General features: G+C 36.0%; 1 protein-coding gene across 1 annotated transcript in view; it reads right to left on the reverse strand.

Moving 5' to 3' along the window:
- The window catches only part of COL25A1 (collagen type XXV alpha 1 chain), a 437,107-nt gene that overhangs the window by 51,400 nt on the left and 368,155 nt on the right, over positions 1-17,552 (reverse strand). The window contains exons 18-19 of the mRNA XM_088792400.1: positions 14,793-14,837; positions 1,265-1,327 (exon numbers count right to left, since the gene is read on the reverse strand). Coding sequence (XP_088648526.1) covers positions 1,265-1,327; positions 14,793-14,837 — 108 coding nt within the window. The remainder of the gene's footprint in view (positions 1-1,264; positions 1,328-14,792; positions 14,838-17,552) is intronic.

Here is a 17,552-nt window from a genome sequence, read left to right on the forward strand (position 1 = left end):
CAAATGCCGCAGACATTTAGAGGTGTAGTTCATTCCTGGCTGTTGGTGGGACTGACCAGGTTTCCACTATTTGCGTCTATCCACGAGGGCGCCTTCCTTCTCTGAGGCTGCAAGTCTGAATAAGTACCACAGTTCTTATATGAACACAGAATGCTCATTATTCGCTTGCTCTCTTTCTCTTTTTATTCCAGAAAGTGTGTTTCTTGTGTGAATCTGTTCAGGCTAAAACCGGCATTCTTCATATTTTGTTAATAAGCCTGACAGCTCATTATGTGAAAAAGAAATTGCTCGAACAAACAGCAATTTTGCTTAAATTTGATCGAGTCTCAGTTCCCCTTAGGCCACACAGTTTCCATTTACTAGGATTAGAGTTATTTTCTTTTGACCAGTGGGAATGAGGACTCTTCTGTCAGAATAGACCATGAACACATTTCTCTAGCTCCTGGAAATCATCCTGGCTGATTTCTGGTGAATGCAATACATATTAAGGCAAAGACTGCTATGGTTTAAAAATAAAAGCATGTAGTTTGATCTAATTTTGCCCTTTCTTTGATTCATGAGTCTGTCATGAGTCAAGTTCCATCCTCAGAACTGTACCATTTTATGTCGTAGTGTGCAGATAAAAAGAGAACTACAGGCCTGGCTGTATCCACAGCAACATAATTTTTTTTATATGGTGGTATATAGATTGTGCTTTTAGGGCTCTCTCTAGGGTTGCCAAGTGGAAGATCCTGAGATGGTTTTCATTACAGAATCTTTCTACAGACGTTATTCAGGATGGATCCTTTTGGGACGAGGCGCTTAGGATTCTATATAATATCAGCACTCCCTGAAATCTAGGAAGTGATACAGGAATAATAATAACGTTTGATTTAGAAGTATATACTAAAATCAACGATAAAGAGCAGGAGTTAATGGGTTCTAGCGCACTTCCTCAGAATTTCCCCACTTTTCCATAGGACCAGGAAGCTAATAGCATCACATCAATTTAGGAGCAATTTTGGGGAAAATTAGAACAATTAATATATTCCACGTTTGTGTTGTCTTGACTAAAGCTTTCTAAAATTAATTGCCTATTACTCTACTTAATATGGTATCCCCATTAGAAGTGTTAGGAAGGCGTGGTAGGCTGCTTCAGTTTTCTACTAGGTGAAAACATATGGTCATAAATAGTAAAGTTACCCCACATTTCTTTGAATATAATGGACTAAAAACATGACAAAAAAATTCAGAAAGAAATGAAGGGAAAAAAGACTCCACTCACCTTTGTTCCTGGTAACCCTGGTAAGCCTGGCTCTCCTTGAGGACCAATGAAACCTGGTTCTCCCTTTAAAAAGATGGGCATATGAGATAATTATTCACTTGATAATAAGTAAGTAAACTGATTTCCTTCTACTAGGATTTTACTGCTCTGATTGTATACAGTTTTCTTGCTGAGATCCAGCTACTGACTATAACATGAATCAGATTAGGTTTTGATCAATGAAAATAGTTGGAGCAAAGCTTTGGAGAAACTTTAGAAAGCAAAAGTGGCAAAGCAACCACATAGATGTCTTTATAATTTCCTTTGTCACCTGTAGTCCAGTGCTTCTTACCCATTTACCAAATCCAGTTATGCTTGGGCAGCTGTGGTAGGTGGCCTCTAAGATAGGTGTAAATGATTCCACCTCCTGGTATTCACGCCCTTGTGTAATGCCCTCTGCTTGGGTGTAGACTGGATTTACTGACTCATATCTAATGAACAGAATATGGCAGAAGTAATGGGATACCACTTCTGAGACTAAGTTATAGAAACATTATGGCTTCCATCTTGGGGGCTGTTTCTTGTGCTCACTTGGATTATTTGCTTCGGGGAAAGCAAGCTGCCATGCTGTGAGCAGCCCAATAAAGAGGTCCACATAGTGAGGTCTGAGGTCTTCCAACCGCCACATGTGTGGACTTGGGAGCAGGTGTTCTACCAGAGTAGCGTCTTCAGGTGAGAACACAGCCCTGCCTGACAGCTTGACTGAATCCCCATGGGAGACATTGATCCAGGGGTATCCAGCTGAGCTATGCACAAATTCCTGTTCCTCCGAAATTGTGAGATGTGAGATAATTCTTGTTTTAAGCCACTCCAGTTTGGGGGGTAATATGGTATACAGCAATAGATACCTGAATAATGGATGTGGCTAGGGAAAAGATTCAGAATGTTCAGCACGAAAGGAAAAATATCTCTTTGCCACACCTCCATAACCTCTTCACTATCTGGAGGAAACCCAGTTGTGGTATAGTAAAAAATATATTTGGTCTTGTTCCTGGTTCCTTGCACAGAGCTCCTAAAGACCTTGGAATTTCCTGAGTGATAAGAGTAATAGAAGAATCTTCTGTTATTCTTAACAAGCCCCTTTCAAACATACCTGAGTTTATGCTAATGAAGTGACTCTTGGTGGCCCCTAGATAGCTTTAGGATGGTGGCTGTGATAAGAAGGTGAAAACTTTCAGCCCTTCCCTGCTCTCACCATCTCCAGAGAGGGGAGAGGGGCGGGAGACTAAGTTCAATCACCAGTGGCCAATAATTTAATGCATCATGCCTACAATGGAACCTCCATAGAAACTCCTAAACAATGGGAATTGGAGTTGGTGAACACATCCACATGCTGGCAGGATATTGTACCCCAACTCCATGAGGACAGATGGCACTGTGCTCGAGGCCCTTCTGATCTTCACCCTGTGTACCTCTTTATATGGCTGTTCATTTTTATCTTTTATAATAAGCTGTAGTAGTAAGTATGGCATTTTCCTGAGTTCTATGAGTTGTTCTAGCAAACTTGAGTGGGGGTAGGAGTGGGAGGTTGTGAATACCCCTGAATTTGTAGCTAAGTTAGACAAAAGGGCAGGTAACCAGGGGACCCAGTATTTGTGATTTTCGGCTGAAGTGAGGGCAGTCTTGTGGGACTGAGGCCTTAAGTCTATGGAGTCTAATGCTAACTCTGAGTAGTTTAGTGTCACAGTAGGATTGAATTATAGGACACACAGTTGATGTCAGAGAATCAGAGTTGGATAATCAGTGTTGGAAAAGACACCACTATTTGGTGTCAGGAAACACCTGAGACCAGTGTTCACGTTTTCTTGACTATACTATCCATAGTTTTATTTTCTTTTTAAAAATGTGAACGCAAATGTAAGAGCTTAACTTCCTGAGATCTATAATGAAGCAAGAAATACAATGGCTCTGTTCCCATATTTCCTGTTTTTTCATTTTTTTCCCAGCCTTTGTTGGATTATTTCTGGAGCAGTTGCTAATATTGTTGATCCATTTGATTTGTTTCTAAGGTAGTGATATTTTAACATTTGTTTTTTGATACTTGGAGTTGAGTAAGAAGGAAGATACAGAGAGGATGTTTTATAAGAAATGTTAAAATGTCATCAAATATTTTTGAAACAAGTGAGCTTTTAAAATATGCTATATAAAATCTTGGGTATTGGGTGGGAAACAAATTGATATCACCACCACAAAATGTATCATATTGATATATAACACAAACGGATTTATCTCTAGCTCTGATGCTCATGGTACTGGTTTAAGGGGGGGAAGGTAGATGGGAACTAATGCTTTAGGTTTATTTGTGAAATTTCTCTCACTCTGTTCTAGCTGTTCCCATGCCCTTGCATGTACTGGAAAGGAGAATCTTAAGAACTAATTTTGGGTGGATCTCTTAATGGTCTAAAATGAAAATCAATTCTATTCATAGAAAGCAATGATGACTATTCTACTTGTGAAGGAGTTTAACTTGTTATTTTAAACAAAAACAAAAAATCATAAGGAATACATTTACTTACAAGTAAGATATTTCTCCCAATACAATTATATATGTAAATATATAAATATTCCCTCTGCACCCTCAAGAACAAAATTGTATTAAAGTCAATGTCTATCATTAATAATAACTTACTGTCATAGAAATATAATGCAAGTTAATAGGTCGAAAGTTCATATGTAGACAAGACTCTTGCATATCTTCAAGTAGAAATAAAATGATTTAATGTTTAGCAAAGCAAATAGAAGCACCATTAAAGCATACTAATAAAAGAGAAGAAAAAACAGCAAACATTGCAAAAATGCATTTCTTATTCATGTTAGTGCTTAGTTTATAAAAAGATGAAGCGTGCAGTTTCATAGTTCACAAATAAACAAATAAGGCTTTGTGATCTCAGTGGTCAGACAAAAGTGGTTTTTTTTCTTTTAAAAAACAGAACATAAATTCTCCTGAGTAAATGCACAGAAAGTTCTTTTACACAGAATGTTGAGGGGAAATATTTTTATTTCAAGATATAAAGTTAGCAATGCATTTGACAGCCACAACAAATTTAGCACAATTAATACTGGCTAATTCTAAAGACTTTGAGTATGCTTATACCTTATCCAGCCACCCTAAGAAACTTTCTATCATATCCATACATGATATTTATTTATTTCAATTTATTCAAGGAGAAAAATAGCATACTTAACTTTAGGGTCACAGTTTTAAGCTTATTTAATTCCAGAACTCTTAATCACTTTAGAAACATTAGCTCCATCCTCTCTATACCTTCGCAGGATGGGGAGGAAATAATCATTGGTCTCTTTTTTCATCTCAGGCTTGAAAGACAATTGTGGAAGTAAGTAAGGCATAAATGTATTGACTCATGGTCCTGATTGAGTCTGTTGAACAGCTTCTCACCTTCCTAAGCTTATACCAGAGGATCTCAAAGTGCCTTTTCACTTGTCCTTATTAGTGTACAGAGAAGGGAAAGTTCATTGATATGGTTTCAGATTCCACGTCACCTAACCTTTAAGAAACCACCACTTGTAGAGTTTGGGGTATGATCAAAGAAGAATATCCATAATTTTATGGAGAGACTTTATTAAAATAATCTACCCTTATCCAATTACATATCTGTACAAGGCTGGTTTTTCTTCATATATTTCAAACAAAAACAACAAATTCCAACAGATGGAATGCAGGTATGAGAATCCAGCAGCTTTCTATTAAGCCAGACATTAAAGAGATTTGCAAAAAATAAAAAATAATTTAAAAATGCCACTTTTCTTACTGAAGATTCAGTTATATTTCATAAAACATGTTATTTAATTAACACAGGACGGGTTTTTTTAAATTTCTGAGTTTTAATTTCTAATACAGAAAGGTCAATAAATATAACCTACATAAGCAACTCTCAACCCTCATTTTTAAGCATGTGAAAGGGTTTTGAGACCAAAATATTTGAGAACGGTTGGTACAGAATTGAGTTAAAACCTAGCTTTGCAAGCTGGAATCTAGAGGTGCAAAATAACGGAATATTCTGGCATTGTTAGGGGTGGCTTAGTTAAGACGTATTATTATAAGATAATGCAAGCAAAGCACTTAGCATGGTCTCTAGAATAAAGTAAGTAAAGAATAAATGTTTGTTATTATCACTGAATTTATTGGCTCAAAAATGTTAGCTATCATTATTATTGGTAGTAATAGTAACAGAAGTATTATATCTCCCAAACTAATTGGTAATATAAAGGTGACTTCTTGTTTCTTTACAACCTGGATGGGGCTATACTCAATACCCCTTCAACTTATTTTAAGAAGTAACCCTGTATTTTCTTAGGTGAATATATCATCAATTTATGATATAACATCAAATTACTAGAGCATTTAGGATTGCAAAACCAACATTGTAGAGAAGTGACAGGTTTACTATGACTAAGGAAAGGAAAGGAGAAAATAGTCATATCTATTGAATTTTCCTAAATAAATGCAATCCTTTTTAAAAAAAAAAGCTTGCCTTTTTGACAAGGGCTGATGTAGAGTTCAAAATTTCTACAATCTCCTAAAATGTCTAGTAGAAAGGCTATGACAATATATTGTTCTATGTGATAATATATTAACATGATAAAAAAAAAAAAAGCTACTGGTTATTCTACTGTAGTCACAATTCCAGTGAACCAGAATAGAGGAAGACTGGATCAGGGGAAGGTAGGGGAAAGCAGCTGAAACATGATTCAAACACAAAACAATTTGGGGAAATCCTCGTTGGAGTAAAACAAACAACACAAAAATGAGGTTATGTAAGTTTTCAGGGCAATAAACAGGAGAATAACTATAAAATGATTCTCAGAGCTGTTTTTACATATCTAATCTCATTTAATTAAGGAGAAATAGGAGATTGCTACATTGAAAATTATTCACACGTATTCGTCTGAGTAGACAGGTGGGAATGAGATACAATACAGGAAACTGGCACTACAATGAAATTAAGCTCTTACATTACTTTTAATGAAGAAACAACTAAAGCTAGAGGCTTTTGTTTTGTTTTGTTTTGGTTTGGTTTTTACAAAAAAATTACCTGAACTAGAGAATCCAAATTATAATTTCAGTGAGCTATTTTAGGAATAACATGGGAAACATAAGGCAGAGATCCTTTGAAAAGGGCAGATGCTGGGCATCATATTCAGGGAAACACGGATTTACACAGGTAAACAGAAAATAAAATAGTTCCACAACTGACATGAAAAGAATAAAATATGATATTTTCTGGAGCAATATTAACCTTTTTAGTTTATGATAGGTTCATTGTTGTTTTTTTTTAATGATAACAAAAAAAAGTCTAAGAAAAATGAGGAAAAGGCAAAGACTGTAAACACTGGTTTGTCATGAACACCAGGGCACCAATGAATAGCATACATTACGAAGAGCACTAATTATTAATTCTTCAGAGCCACTTTTTTTCTCTCAAGTTTCATACACACACACACACACACACACACACACACACACACACTTTTCTCTTGTTTTATATATATAGTCTAAATTTTCCTCCATCTATCTATTTACTCACCATCTCTAGTGAGGTAGCATTTTAGGTGTTTACTTTTATTATCAGTGAGAACAAGATCACAAAGTCAATTGGGATTCTATTCATATTGGTGCTGCTGATTGTGTGTGGAAGGGAATTAAAAGAATGATGGCAACCAACTGACAGATCTTAAAATGCCACTGCTTGCAAAGTTAGTGCCTAATTACAGAAAGAGAGAAAAGTAAAAAGAAGGAGAAGAATAGTAGAGGAGTGCAGGGGCTGGAGGCAGGAGGAAGATGGGGCAAAAAAGAATAGAGAGGAAGAAGCATCTCAAATTTTCTGTTCCACTATCATGGCCATAACAATTGAATCCAGGTTTACTCTGTTATTGTTTTTGTACTGTTTTCACTGGTCCTGGAAACGTCCAACTAGATCTACTCTTGGGACAAACATAGAAAAATATAAACAATATCACGTTTAACTCTTAAAATAAACACAAAGCTATGATTTAACGAAAGCCTGTAGATAAAATATATACAACACTATTTATCAGAACCCTTAACATAATCCAAAATGTTAATCGCTAAAAAATAGCTGGCACCATATTTTGATACACAAACCACATGTTAACCAGTGATGTAAATGGTTGTCAGAGACAGAGAAATCTCAACTCTGTTAGTGCTATTGTAATATGGCACTAACGCAGCATCAAATCCCAAAATGAAGAAAAATTTGGTTAAATTTTCTGGTCTTGTCCTGAATATTGTATCTGATTTCTTCCTGAGTTGTTTCATGAGTTTTGTCTTTTGTTTATAGTTAACATTAATTACATAGCTCAACACCAATAAGTTTATAACCTAGATTTCAAAACCAAGACTGTAACACATTTTCCTGTGTTGAGCTGGTAGAAAAGAATCAAGTAGCTGTGGTTTTGAAAACTAAACTGGGACTCAGGTTGGGCACTAGAAATGCTATGAATTCAGGAGGAAGCACAGTGTAGACCTAGCAGCAAACTGCTGGAAGCAGCCGCAGGGGCGAGGGGATCCATCCGAAAAATCTCACACACATTGCTAATTTGAATGAAAGCTTTAAACAACCAGGGCACATAAAAATGCAGAACCAAGTCTATAGCTGAAATCAAAGGTGGATCTTCACATGACCATGAGCCTAATGGTCTCACATTGATCTTTCCAACTATAGCTAACCATTTCAGCAGCCTTTAAATCCTAGGTCTAGAAATATCTCTCCCTCTCCCTCTCCCTCTCCCTCTCCCTCTCCCTCTCCCTCTCCCTCTCCCTCTCCCTCTCCCTCTCCCTCTCCCTCTCCCTCTCCCTCTCCCTCTCCCTCTCCCTCTCCCTCTCCCTCTCCCTCTCCCTCTCCCTCTCCCTCTCCCTCTCCCTCTCCCTCTCCCTCTCCCTCTCCCTCTCCCTCTCCCTCTCCCTCTCCCTCTCCCTCTCCCTCTCCCTCTCCCTCTCCCTCTCCCTCTCCCTCTCCCCCTCCCCCTCCCTCTCCCCCTCTCTCTCTCAATGTGCCCTTCAGAGATCTAGCCTTTCCCTGATAACCAGCAACCACTGAGACAGTGGAAGACTGTAGTCCAGACCTGACTAATGGTCATGTGGTCAGGACTTCCGGCAGGCTAAGACAACATCTTGACCTAAGCTATGTTTCAGTTCCTGAGCCCAGGAAACTTTCCAATGAGACCAACAGAGGAACTCCAGAAAAGCCCTCAGAACTGTCCTCAAGACCTGAAGTGATTCATTACCCTTCTCTCACCTCCAACCAATCAGCTCCCAGCACGACCTCGAACCCCTAACCCTTGGTGTCTTGTGATTTTGCTCCATATACCTGTAACCTACAAGCCATCAGGGAGCCAGGTCTTTCAGCACCAGCTTTCCTGTGTCTCTGGGTTCCGTGCATTTCCTGAAATAAACCTCTACTTGCTTTGCTGCAAACTCCTGCTCCAGTCTCCATTAGCTTTGATGCGTGCAGGCAAATGAACCCTTGAGTTCGGTAACACAACTTTGATCTTGTAGTATGAAGCTCAATAAAAATAAGTCACAGTAACTAATAGGTACTATATTTGAAATAATATTCTATTTTTTCACCAAACAAGAGATTCCCTTGCTGATTAGAGTGTCAGTATTAGAGCTCTCTCTCTCTTTCTCTCTCGCTCTCTGCTTTCTTTCATAAGTTGGCAATATGTACAGATTTAGGTATAAGAAGGTGGGATCTATTCACTCTATAAGATAAAAGGGAGATACCACAAAATAAGATTTTGACTGAAGCCACTTTTGCTCAACTCATTTAGTATTACTTTTTAAAAATGTAAACAATCTATTGAGATAGCTTAAATTCTGTGTATTCTGTACCCCCCAAAACCCCAAAACAAAACAAAAATCCCCCCAATCAATGCAAACAAGTACTATCTTCACAAAACAAGAGGGCAACAAAACCTGGCCTTCTCTATTACATAAAGGCCAGGGAAAGCTAGGAAATGCCTTAAGAACATGACCTTTTTCTGAAATCTAACAATGACCACCAGTGGTCTCATTAAGTCTTAGAATTTTGTAATACAATCTGAGTCTGATTTTTCTTCAAACTTACCTTTAATACATAGCAAGGAAGTATTTCAGATGACCTTTATCTTTTAAATGGCTATTGGGACAGTTCACCTAACACTTTTTTTTTTTTCAAGTTTACATAAAGGATGTCCTTCGTATAGATAAGAGGACTCAACAAATTCAGAGATGGAATTGTTAGTCAAGGTGAAAAAGGAAGAGAGAGCTTCATTCATACAGAATGGCTTACCAGATGTTTCCCTATAAACTTCCAGAACTTACCATCTGTTAAATGGAAGGGTGGCCAGAAAGTCCTAACTGATTAGCTCTTGCCCATAGAAAAATCTCTGGTTTTTCGTTTAATACCATTTGTTTTATTTTTATAAGTCATTATCAATTAAAGGAATAAAAGATATCATTTTTTAACCTGTCTAAAAAAACCCTCTAATATACCAGCTTAAACCAAGTCATGTTTTCCATGATATTTATTATCCCCAAGCAGATCCAATTTTCATTGCCCAAAAAAAACAGTACAACAGGGCTTGAAAAATATGTGGTGATTTGCCTGGTTGCTAAAAGCATCACCAATAATTTTGATTAATGTGTCTTGACAATGAATGCATTAGCCATACAATATTATTCTTGCTTAAAGGCTAATTAGAATTCAAGTCAGCATGATACCTGCTTTTGAGGATTACAGCAAGAACATTTGTTGTAATAAGAACCTCCAGGCAGCCAGTTTTGATAATGATTGATTTGTAAAATTATTGAGGGGAAAAAAAAAAAAAAGAGAAAGTAGACTCTGTCCCCAAAACACTTATTTCCCTTAAGGATCAAATTTGAGTGTAAATTAAAACATCTTGGTGGTTATGATGAAAATGAACTACCGTAGCAGGTTTATTTAAAACCCAGAAAACATACCTTTCTGCTTTTTTTTTTTTCTTAACAGGATTACATCATGAAAGCACATTTGGTGTATTTATTGGAGGTTTCATTCTGGCTGCTAAGCAATCTCTGATTTCTGGTTGTATGCATTTCTTAATTGGACTCTTAAATTATTCAACTGCTCAGATGCACTTTGTGCAAGCAGGAAATAATTATAAGTACCAATAACACACTATCCTTTTAACCAGTATTTCTTCCTTTTCTTCTTTCTCTTAGGAATTTATTTCACATTCTATGTTACTTCCAAAAACTTTCCTCTGCTATTTGTAAAATGTGAGTTGATGTTGCGGAGGAAGGAATCTCATTTTCAGTGGATTCTAAGAATGCCAAATTAAGTGTTCCCGCCACCTGTAAAAGTTAGTCTTTATATGCCTTGGTGTCAAGGATGATTTCATATAATGAGGTACAAAGAGTTAGTTATTGTCTCATACCCTCCCAATCGTCAAGTTCTTGATCTAAATGTCAAATTTTCACCAATGGAGAAGCCAGAACAACAATATCAAGCTTTGAGGGGAAAATACCATAAAAATTTCTTTGCCAACTAAATGATGTGTATGCTTTTTTCCTGATTTGATGTAATTTTTGATGTATTAGGTCTCCCTACTGTATTAATTTTACTGTGCTATATATTTTATTTTTTTTCCAATTTACTTTTTGAATGTGATGAGATAAACTGGTGGTCTACGTTGAAAGGAGGAAAGCAAGCACTGAAAATCAATATTTGTAAAAAAATGTCTCGGACTAGGCAACACCACAACTGGGGCCTAGAGAATTTCCTTATTAAATGTCGTTTTCCTTTTGCTTTTTGTGTGAAGAGGGTCGGGGAAGAGAACTTGGACAGTACCATGTCTTATGCCCAGAACGGTATGTTCCCTCATCCTTTGCTCCTGGAGTACATTTGGGTTATAGGAAAAGGAGAATACTGTGATGCCGTGGTTCAAGAGAAAGCAGGTTACCTTACTGCTCTTAGCATTCACCTGTCACTGCAAAAGAATTTACACCTATTACCCTGTGGGGTATAATGGCTTCATGTTCTTTAGGTTAAAATTACTCACATGAGGAAAGACTATACAGAACAGGGAGGTATGTAACCAATGTTTCCAATATTCTGAGCTGCTCCAAGAGGAAGAAAGAACAATAGCTAAAATTCATATAGCATTTACTTTATGCTTGGCAATATTTTAGGAGCTACACATATATTAATTCATTTAATCCTCACACCAACCCTCTGAGTTATGGACAGTAATGATTCTCATTTTAGAAGGAAATTGGAGTGCAGAGAGGTTAGGAAACTTGTCTCACATCAGGCTATAGATTCAGAAACTGCTGAGGGGTCGGACCAGTGATTTGGTTCTACACTCAGGACTCTTCATTACTGTTCTATTTCTCCTTCATTACTAGGGTCATGTAATCACCTAAGGGCTAAGTAATGTATCTACATTTTTCAAAATAAGCATAGAGAGAAAAGCTTTTTAAAACAGGGACTTTGAATCTTACTCTTTTATGTAATACCAGGAAAGCTAGTTACAATAAGTTTTGCCAATGAAAAATATATCTGAAGGCTTGTTTATAAAAATAATTTTCTGAGCTCAAATCTTATTCCAGAAGATTAGTCTGCATGGTACATTGTGCATAATTTAATTTTCCCAATTGAACATCTTGACATTATATGAACCATGAATGCATGAAATAGGAATTTCAAATGTCTTCCACATGGTGAGAGGACTTTCCAGTACTTGTGCCGGAAGCTTAAGTGTAATTTGAAATTAAGTTATGCCTGTTCTAAGTGACTTTTATTATGTATGCCTAAGGTATTAGCACTTTTCTCTGAGTGGGACCCTGACGTGATAGATAGACGAGTCTGCTGTCTGTATTTAGGCACTTTGCTCATTTCCTGAGAGCTGTGTGGAAGGCATTTGGATGCTCATTAAGTTTCCAACCATTCCCCGAGAGCAACAGGTGGCAAATCAAAGCTCCCCTGGTATGTCATGGCTGGTTTCCTCAACGTCTTGGAAATAATGGATGGCATTTGCATGCTCTCTGTAGTACCAGCAGATAAGAAGGAGATGAATAGCAACAGGAAGTATTTCCAAAGAATAAACAAACACAAATCTAGGGAGGTTATGACTAATGTTCTTGCTACCACGCTTTCAAAATCCATACACGGTGGTTTCATCTTTTAAATATTGTTATGCTTTCAAACTATAAAATCATGCTTAACTCTCCTGTGGTTAGCTACCTAATTGAAGCAACATATATTAGAGGAATAAAGAATATCCCAAGTAATGAAGCTATATCATAAAATTATAAACTATTAACTCTACATTTATAAATACCCAATGACTACTAGTGACTATGATATGTTCTTAAAATGTTTCCTTTACAAAATTACTTATTGATACGGAGCATTTACTGCATTATGAGGAAAGCTTATCACTCACATCTTGAACTAGAGCAAGAAGACAAAGCTTATTCATCCAAAAATAGAATCCGTGACTTAAATAACATACTAGGTAGTTATCCAACAGTACTTGGCAATTACACAGAAAAGTGAGTGATAAAAAGGTTTTTGTCAATTGATAGCTTCTTGTCGCTATAATCACTAGTCAAAGTTAGAAAAGCAAAGGAAAATATCAGCTATGTGATCTCAACAAAATTTGTCTGGCAAAAAATTTGACTATGAGCCTAGGAACAAAAGCATTTACTGGAGGTGGCATATCATCAACATCCTTCCCAACTTGAAAAAGTTCAAAACTTTCAGATTAGTCCACAGAAAACTAGAAAAATGACGTGGGATATTTTTCATGGTGGAGGACACAAAATAACTTAAAGGTAATGATACAGAATAGTAGTAATTGAAATTGTTTTTTGTTTGTTTGTGTTAGAGGGGAAAAAAACCAAATACCTTTACCCTATATACTATTCTCTCTCAACAAGGAAGTGCACAATGATTTCAGCACAGGACTGGTTCCTGTCATGTGACTTGGTGTTGGCAGCACAGCCCTGCTGACCTACAGACAAGTGCTGTAGGAAACCCCCGAGTCCTTCCAAAATGCCCCCCTCCTTTAAAGGCTTTGCCCTTATTTATAATGCTACCACGTTCTTTATAAATCATGATGAATATGACTTTCTTAAATTTATTTTAAAAATCTATGATCCTCTAATCATTTTTTAAAAACTCTTTTTAAAATGTGTGGGAATTACAAAGGAACTGCCATAAATTTACTCTACAGCACGAAACCACATATTGTTTTATTAAATTGTTTTTGCTATATACCAAATAATGAGGAAATAACTTTGACTCTTTAGTAAACTATTGTCATAGGGTGTATTTTTTCACTGAAGAAGCCAAAAACTAAAAATATATTAAAAACACACATCTGAATTTCTACAACACTAATCTGGAACCATCAAACAGAAAGCAGAACCAAAATTTCTGAGTGCCAACCTGGAAGACAGCTTTCATGTCTGATAATTATACCAAAATATGTACATAAAATATTATATATGATACCATATGATGTCTGGGAACTCAATAATTTAACATATTTTTTCTAAAATCATATTATTTCATATAACACACTTCAAATACAACATTCATGAAACACTATATACAACCTTACACTGAAACTAGGAATATTAATTTTAGAATGGTCTAATGTGCAGTAGAGAACAATTCAAAACTCTATAAGGTGTGAATGTAAGGAAAAATCTACTTGCATTATGCTACCCTATCAAAAAATTATGGAATTTAGAAAATAACTTTAAAATAAGAAGCTGATTTTAAAGGAGTAACTACATCTAATGCAGTAGAACTTTTAAGCCTTGTCAGTTGCCATGTGAAAAATTTTAAACAATTTAAAAAATATATTTCTTCACATTTTTAGATGGTTTAAAAACATGTAAAACAATGTTTCAAACTAAGCTTGAAGCAATTATTTCAAGAGATACATAAAAAGTATATAGGTTAAACTATAGTGAAATGATTTGTACTTCTCTGTGAGAATTATTGACAGGAAGTGGAAACACAAAACATTTGGGGGGATTATTATAATGGGTGAATCACAAAAACAGCTGCCTAAATGTTAGATTTATGGGGAAGTAAAGACTCTAATTCTGGTCAAAATTTGATAGGCTCTTAAGAATAAAATGTGAAGGTAGACATTCTAGACTTTCAAGAATTCCTATGACTTCAAATGAAGTGGCTTTTACATTTCCTTAATGGCAAATGTACATTTGCTTACATTTGCTTAAGGGGCATAGTAGGGCATTTGCTTAAATAGCAGAATATACAGTCCAGATAGCAATGGAAAACTTTAGAAATACCTGTGCTTCATTTTTAATTCAAATATTTAATTGGTTGAGATGGTTGGTGAGTATTTAAAGAACAGCACTATGTATTTTTTTCTCTATTTTCCTCCAACTTTTGTGACTCTTACAGTAGCAGTTCTATGAAACCAAGACTGTCTGTGCAGTATTTACCTTTATCCCCGGAAGTCCAGGAAGCCCAGGAAGCCCTGGTTCACCCTACACAGGAAAATCACACAGGATTACAGAACAATATCCACTCAGTCAGTCCCTGGAGAAAAGCATGGCAAATGTTCCTAGCTGAATACTTGCCACCTATCTATATATACATGGTCTCTTTTCAAGAAGTTTGGTGAAATTATACAGTTCAGTCAACTCTTGATTCAGGGATTGGCTGACCATTTCTGCAGATTTTTCAGGGATTTTTCCCTTTTCCTGCCACTTCATGGCTCACTGGCATCTCTACCAGAAGGCAAGGAAGAGAAGTAAAAGGAGAAGAAACTCCCATGTTTTATTACTTCCTGGTACATGATTTGTTGGGGAGGCGGAAGCTCTTTGCTGAAATGAGGATTATGCATGTATCTAACTAATACCTCCTAGTTCAGTGCTCTCTTACCTCAGATAATCAAGAGTTGGCTGTATGAACAGATGGTTACATCAAAACAATATACATTAAAAGTCTTGCTCACTTAAAAGTATAGTAAGATTTCTTTTCCATTCCTGAATGATGAGAAGATAAATGCATGGTTAATATTATACTTAACTCCAGCCCATATTTCTGACAATTGCTGAGTCTGGGTAACCCGGGTTAGCAATTTAGGGCTAATAGTACCATGCAGCTGTTCCTGAATACAGGTTTGAGATTAAGTGGTACATTTTGGGTGAGCACGCTGGAGTCACAATAAACCTTCTCATTTTCACAGAATGGTCCACGTTATTTTAAGTACAAAGTATAGTGACAAGAGGTTACATTACTTAGAAAATCTCCCAAATTCCACTAAAGAAACATAATGGAATTGCTGGAGAAAATGAAAGCCCATCCTGTGTTTGACTGAGGTGACTATTTGTGGAAATAACATTTGAAGGTAAAAGGGTCACACATTTTCATGATGGTCAATCAGTGGGATGACAGCTATCCTAAAAGAGATAGGAGCATCAAACTAACCATTAAAGTAGTAGAGGGAGGCACTTCTTTTAATCTAAATGCTTTAACAACCCTCATTCCAAAGAAAACCTATTAAGAACAATCAGACACTTCATATTTAGTATTATTACTTTCAAATTATGAAGTCATAACTTGCTCTGGTAATATCACAAAATGAGCTCATATGCTGTTTATTAAGCTGTATGGATAGACATAAAAAGGACAATGACTTCCCTGATGGTTTAGGGCAAAGGTGCTTCAGGAATGCAAAAGAAAAGCTATTCTGTCTGAAACGACAAATAAAGTTTGCACTGTGAACAATAACACTACAATGAGATTAAGCCAGAGAAGAAAGGATGGATATGAACAATGTGATATTCCATTCAAAGAATATATGTCCACGTAGATTAAACTTTGTACGGACACAACATTATACATTTTATTTTACTTTTTCTTCCTCTTTCCTTCTTCAATCAATACATTTAGGAAAATTTAGGGAAAAGGGTTTGTATCCATATTTTACTGAAGATTCTCTTTTACTTTTTTAAAAAAAGTATAAGGCCTTGAAAAACACTAAATTGCAGTAGAGTATGCAACACACACAAGTAAACATATTGGTGATAAATCTATTGTTTTGTATTGTTTTATAAAAGTCCCCTAAAACTCAGGACATCCTATTTGAAACATGTGTGGAAATGTATAGGTTGTAACACTGTTTCCCAGCAGGAGTTCTCACTACACCCTTTCCTCTCACAAAATTGAAAGGATCATATGACCAATTTGAAGAAAGGTATTTATATACACATGCATACATAGACACGCTCCCATGTTTTCTAACAATGAGAAAGATGTATAGGATATTATGTAATATTTTATAATGCAGATTGACTACTTACAGAGACTTTGAGCATTAAGCTGTTCCCTATATCATATGTATGTGTATATATGTATGTATGTATGTATGTATGTATGTATAGAGATTATAAATGTACTTACTAATGAACAAATGTTTCAGGAATTATTACTTAATACTCTTGTATTTTTATAAATTTGACCTTTCCAAATTTATGTTTACTTAAAAGTTGACATAATGAAAAATTATAAAATATTTAATGTTACCGTTTATGGAACATCTCTTAATATTTTTAGGAAGACATTTCTTCCTATATAAATTTTCTATCTTTATACCATGAAGGCTTAGCTTTTAATTAAGAGATAGTTATTTAATTTCTCCATTCTTCCTGTCCCTTCACTCAGGAACTTCTCTGAGTTGAGTTCTTGGTTATACACAGCCCAAGGTCAGATCTGGGTCATAACTAAGATTGTTTTGGTATTCCATTTGGAGAATACTTGTCCAAGAAGATTAAACTTCATGCAGATATATTATCCTTCTGCTTTTCTTTCCCTTTCACTCTTTATTCTCCATTATAGGAGATCCTTGTCTGCTGTCAAAGTTGGAACCTGCTTTCCTGCAATGTCCATGTGTGACAGACTTCAAGATATAATTAAACTGTGAGGGTCCCTTCCACTATTTTGAAATATCCCTTCGAAATTTAAAAAAATAAGGTAAGGATTATGTGGTGAAACATAATACCTGTTTTATAAATCTACACACTCACTTTACAAACATATAAACGCACTAACTCATGTATCAATCATACGCATTGTTGTTGAGTCTGTAAAAGGAAAAAAAACAACCTATAGTGAAATCATTCCTACATTCTGAACGTTAGTCTAAAGAACAAACTTTCCTATTGCAAAATACCAGACAGTGGAAAGCTAATCAAAGG

Source organism: Rhinolophus sinicus, chromosome 1, assembly GCF_057876585.1.
Source record: "Rhinolophus sinicus isolate RSI-liver-muscle chromosome 1, RSI-T2T, whole genome shotgun sequence".
Classification (NCBI taxonomy): domain Eukaryota; kingdom Metazoa; phylum Chordata; class Mammalia; order Chiroptera; family Rhinolophidae; genus Rhinolophus; species Rhinolophus sinicus.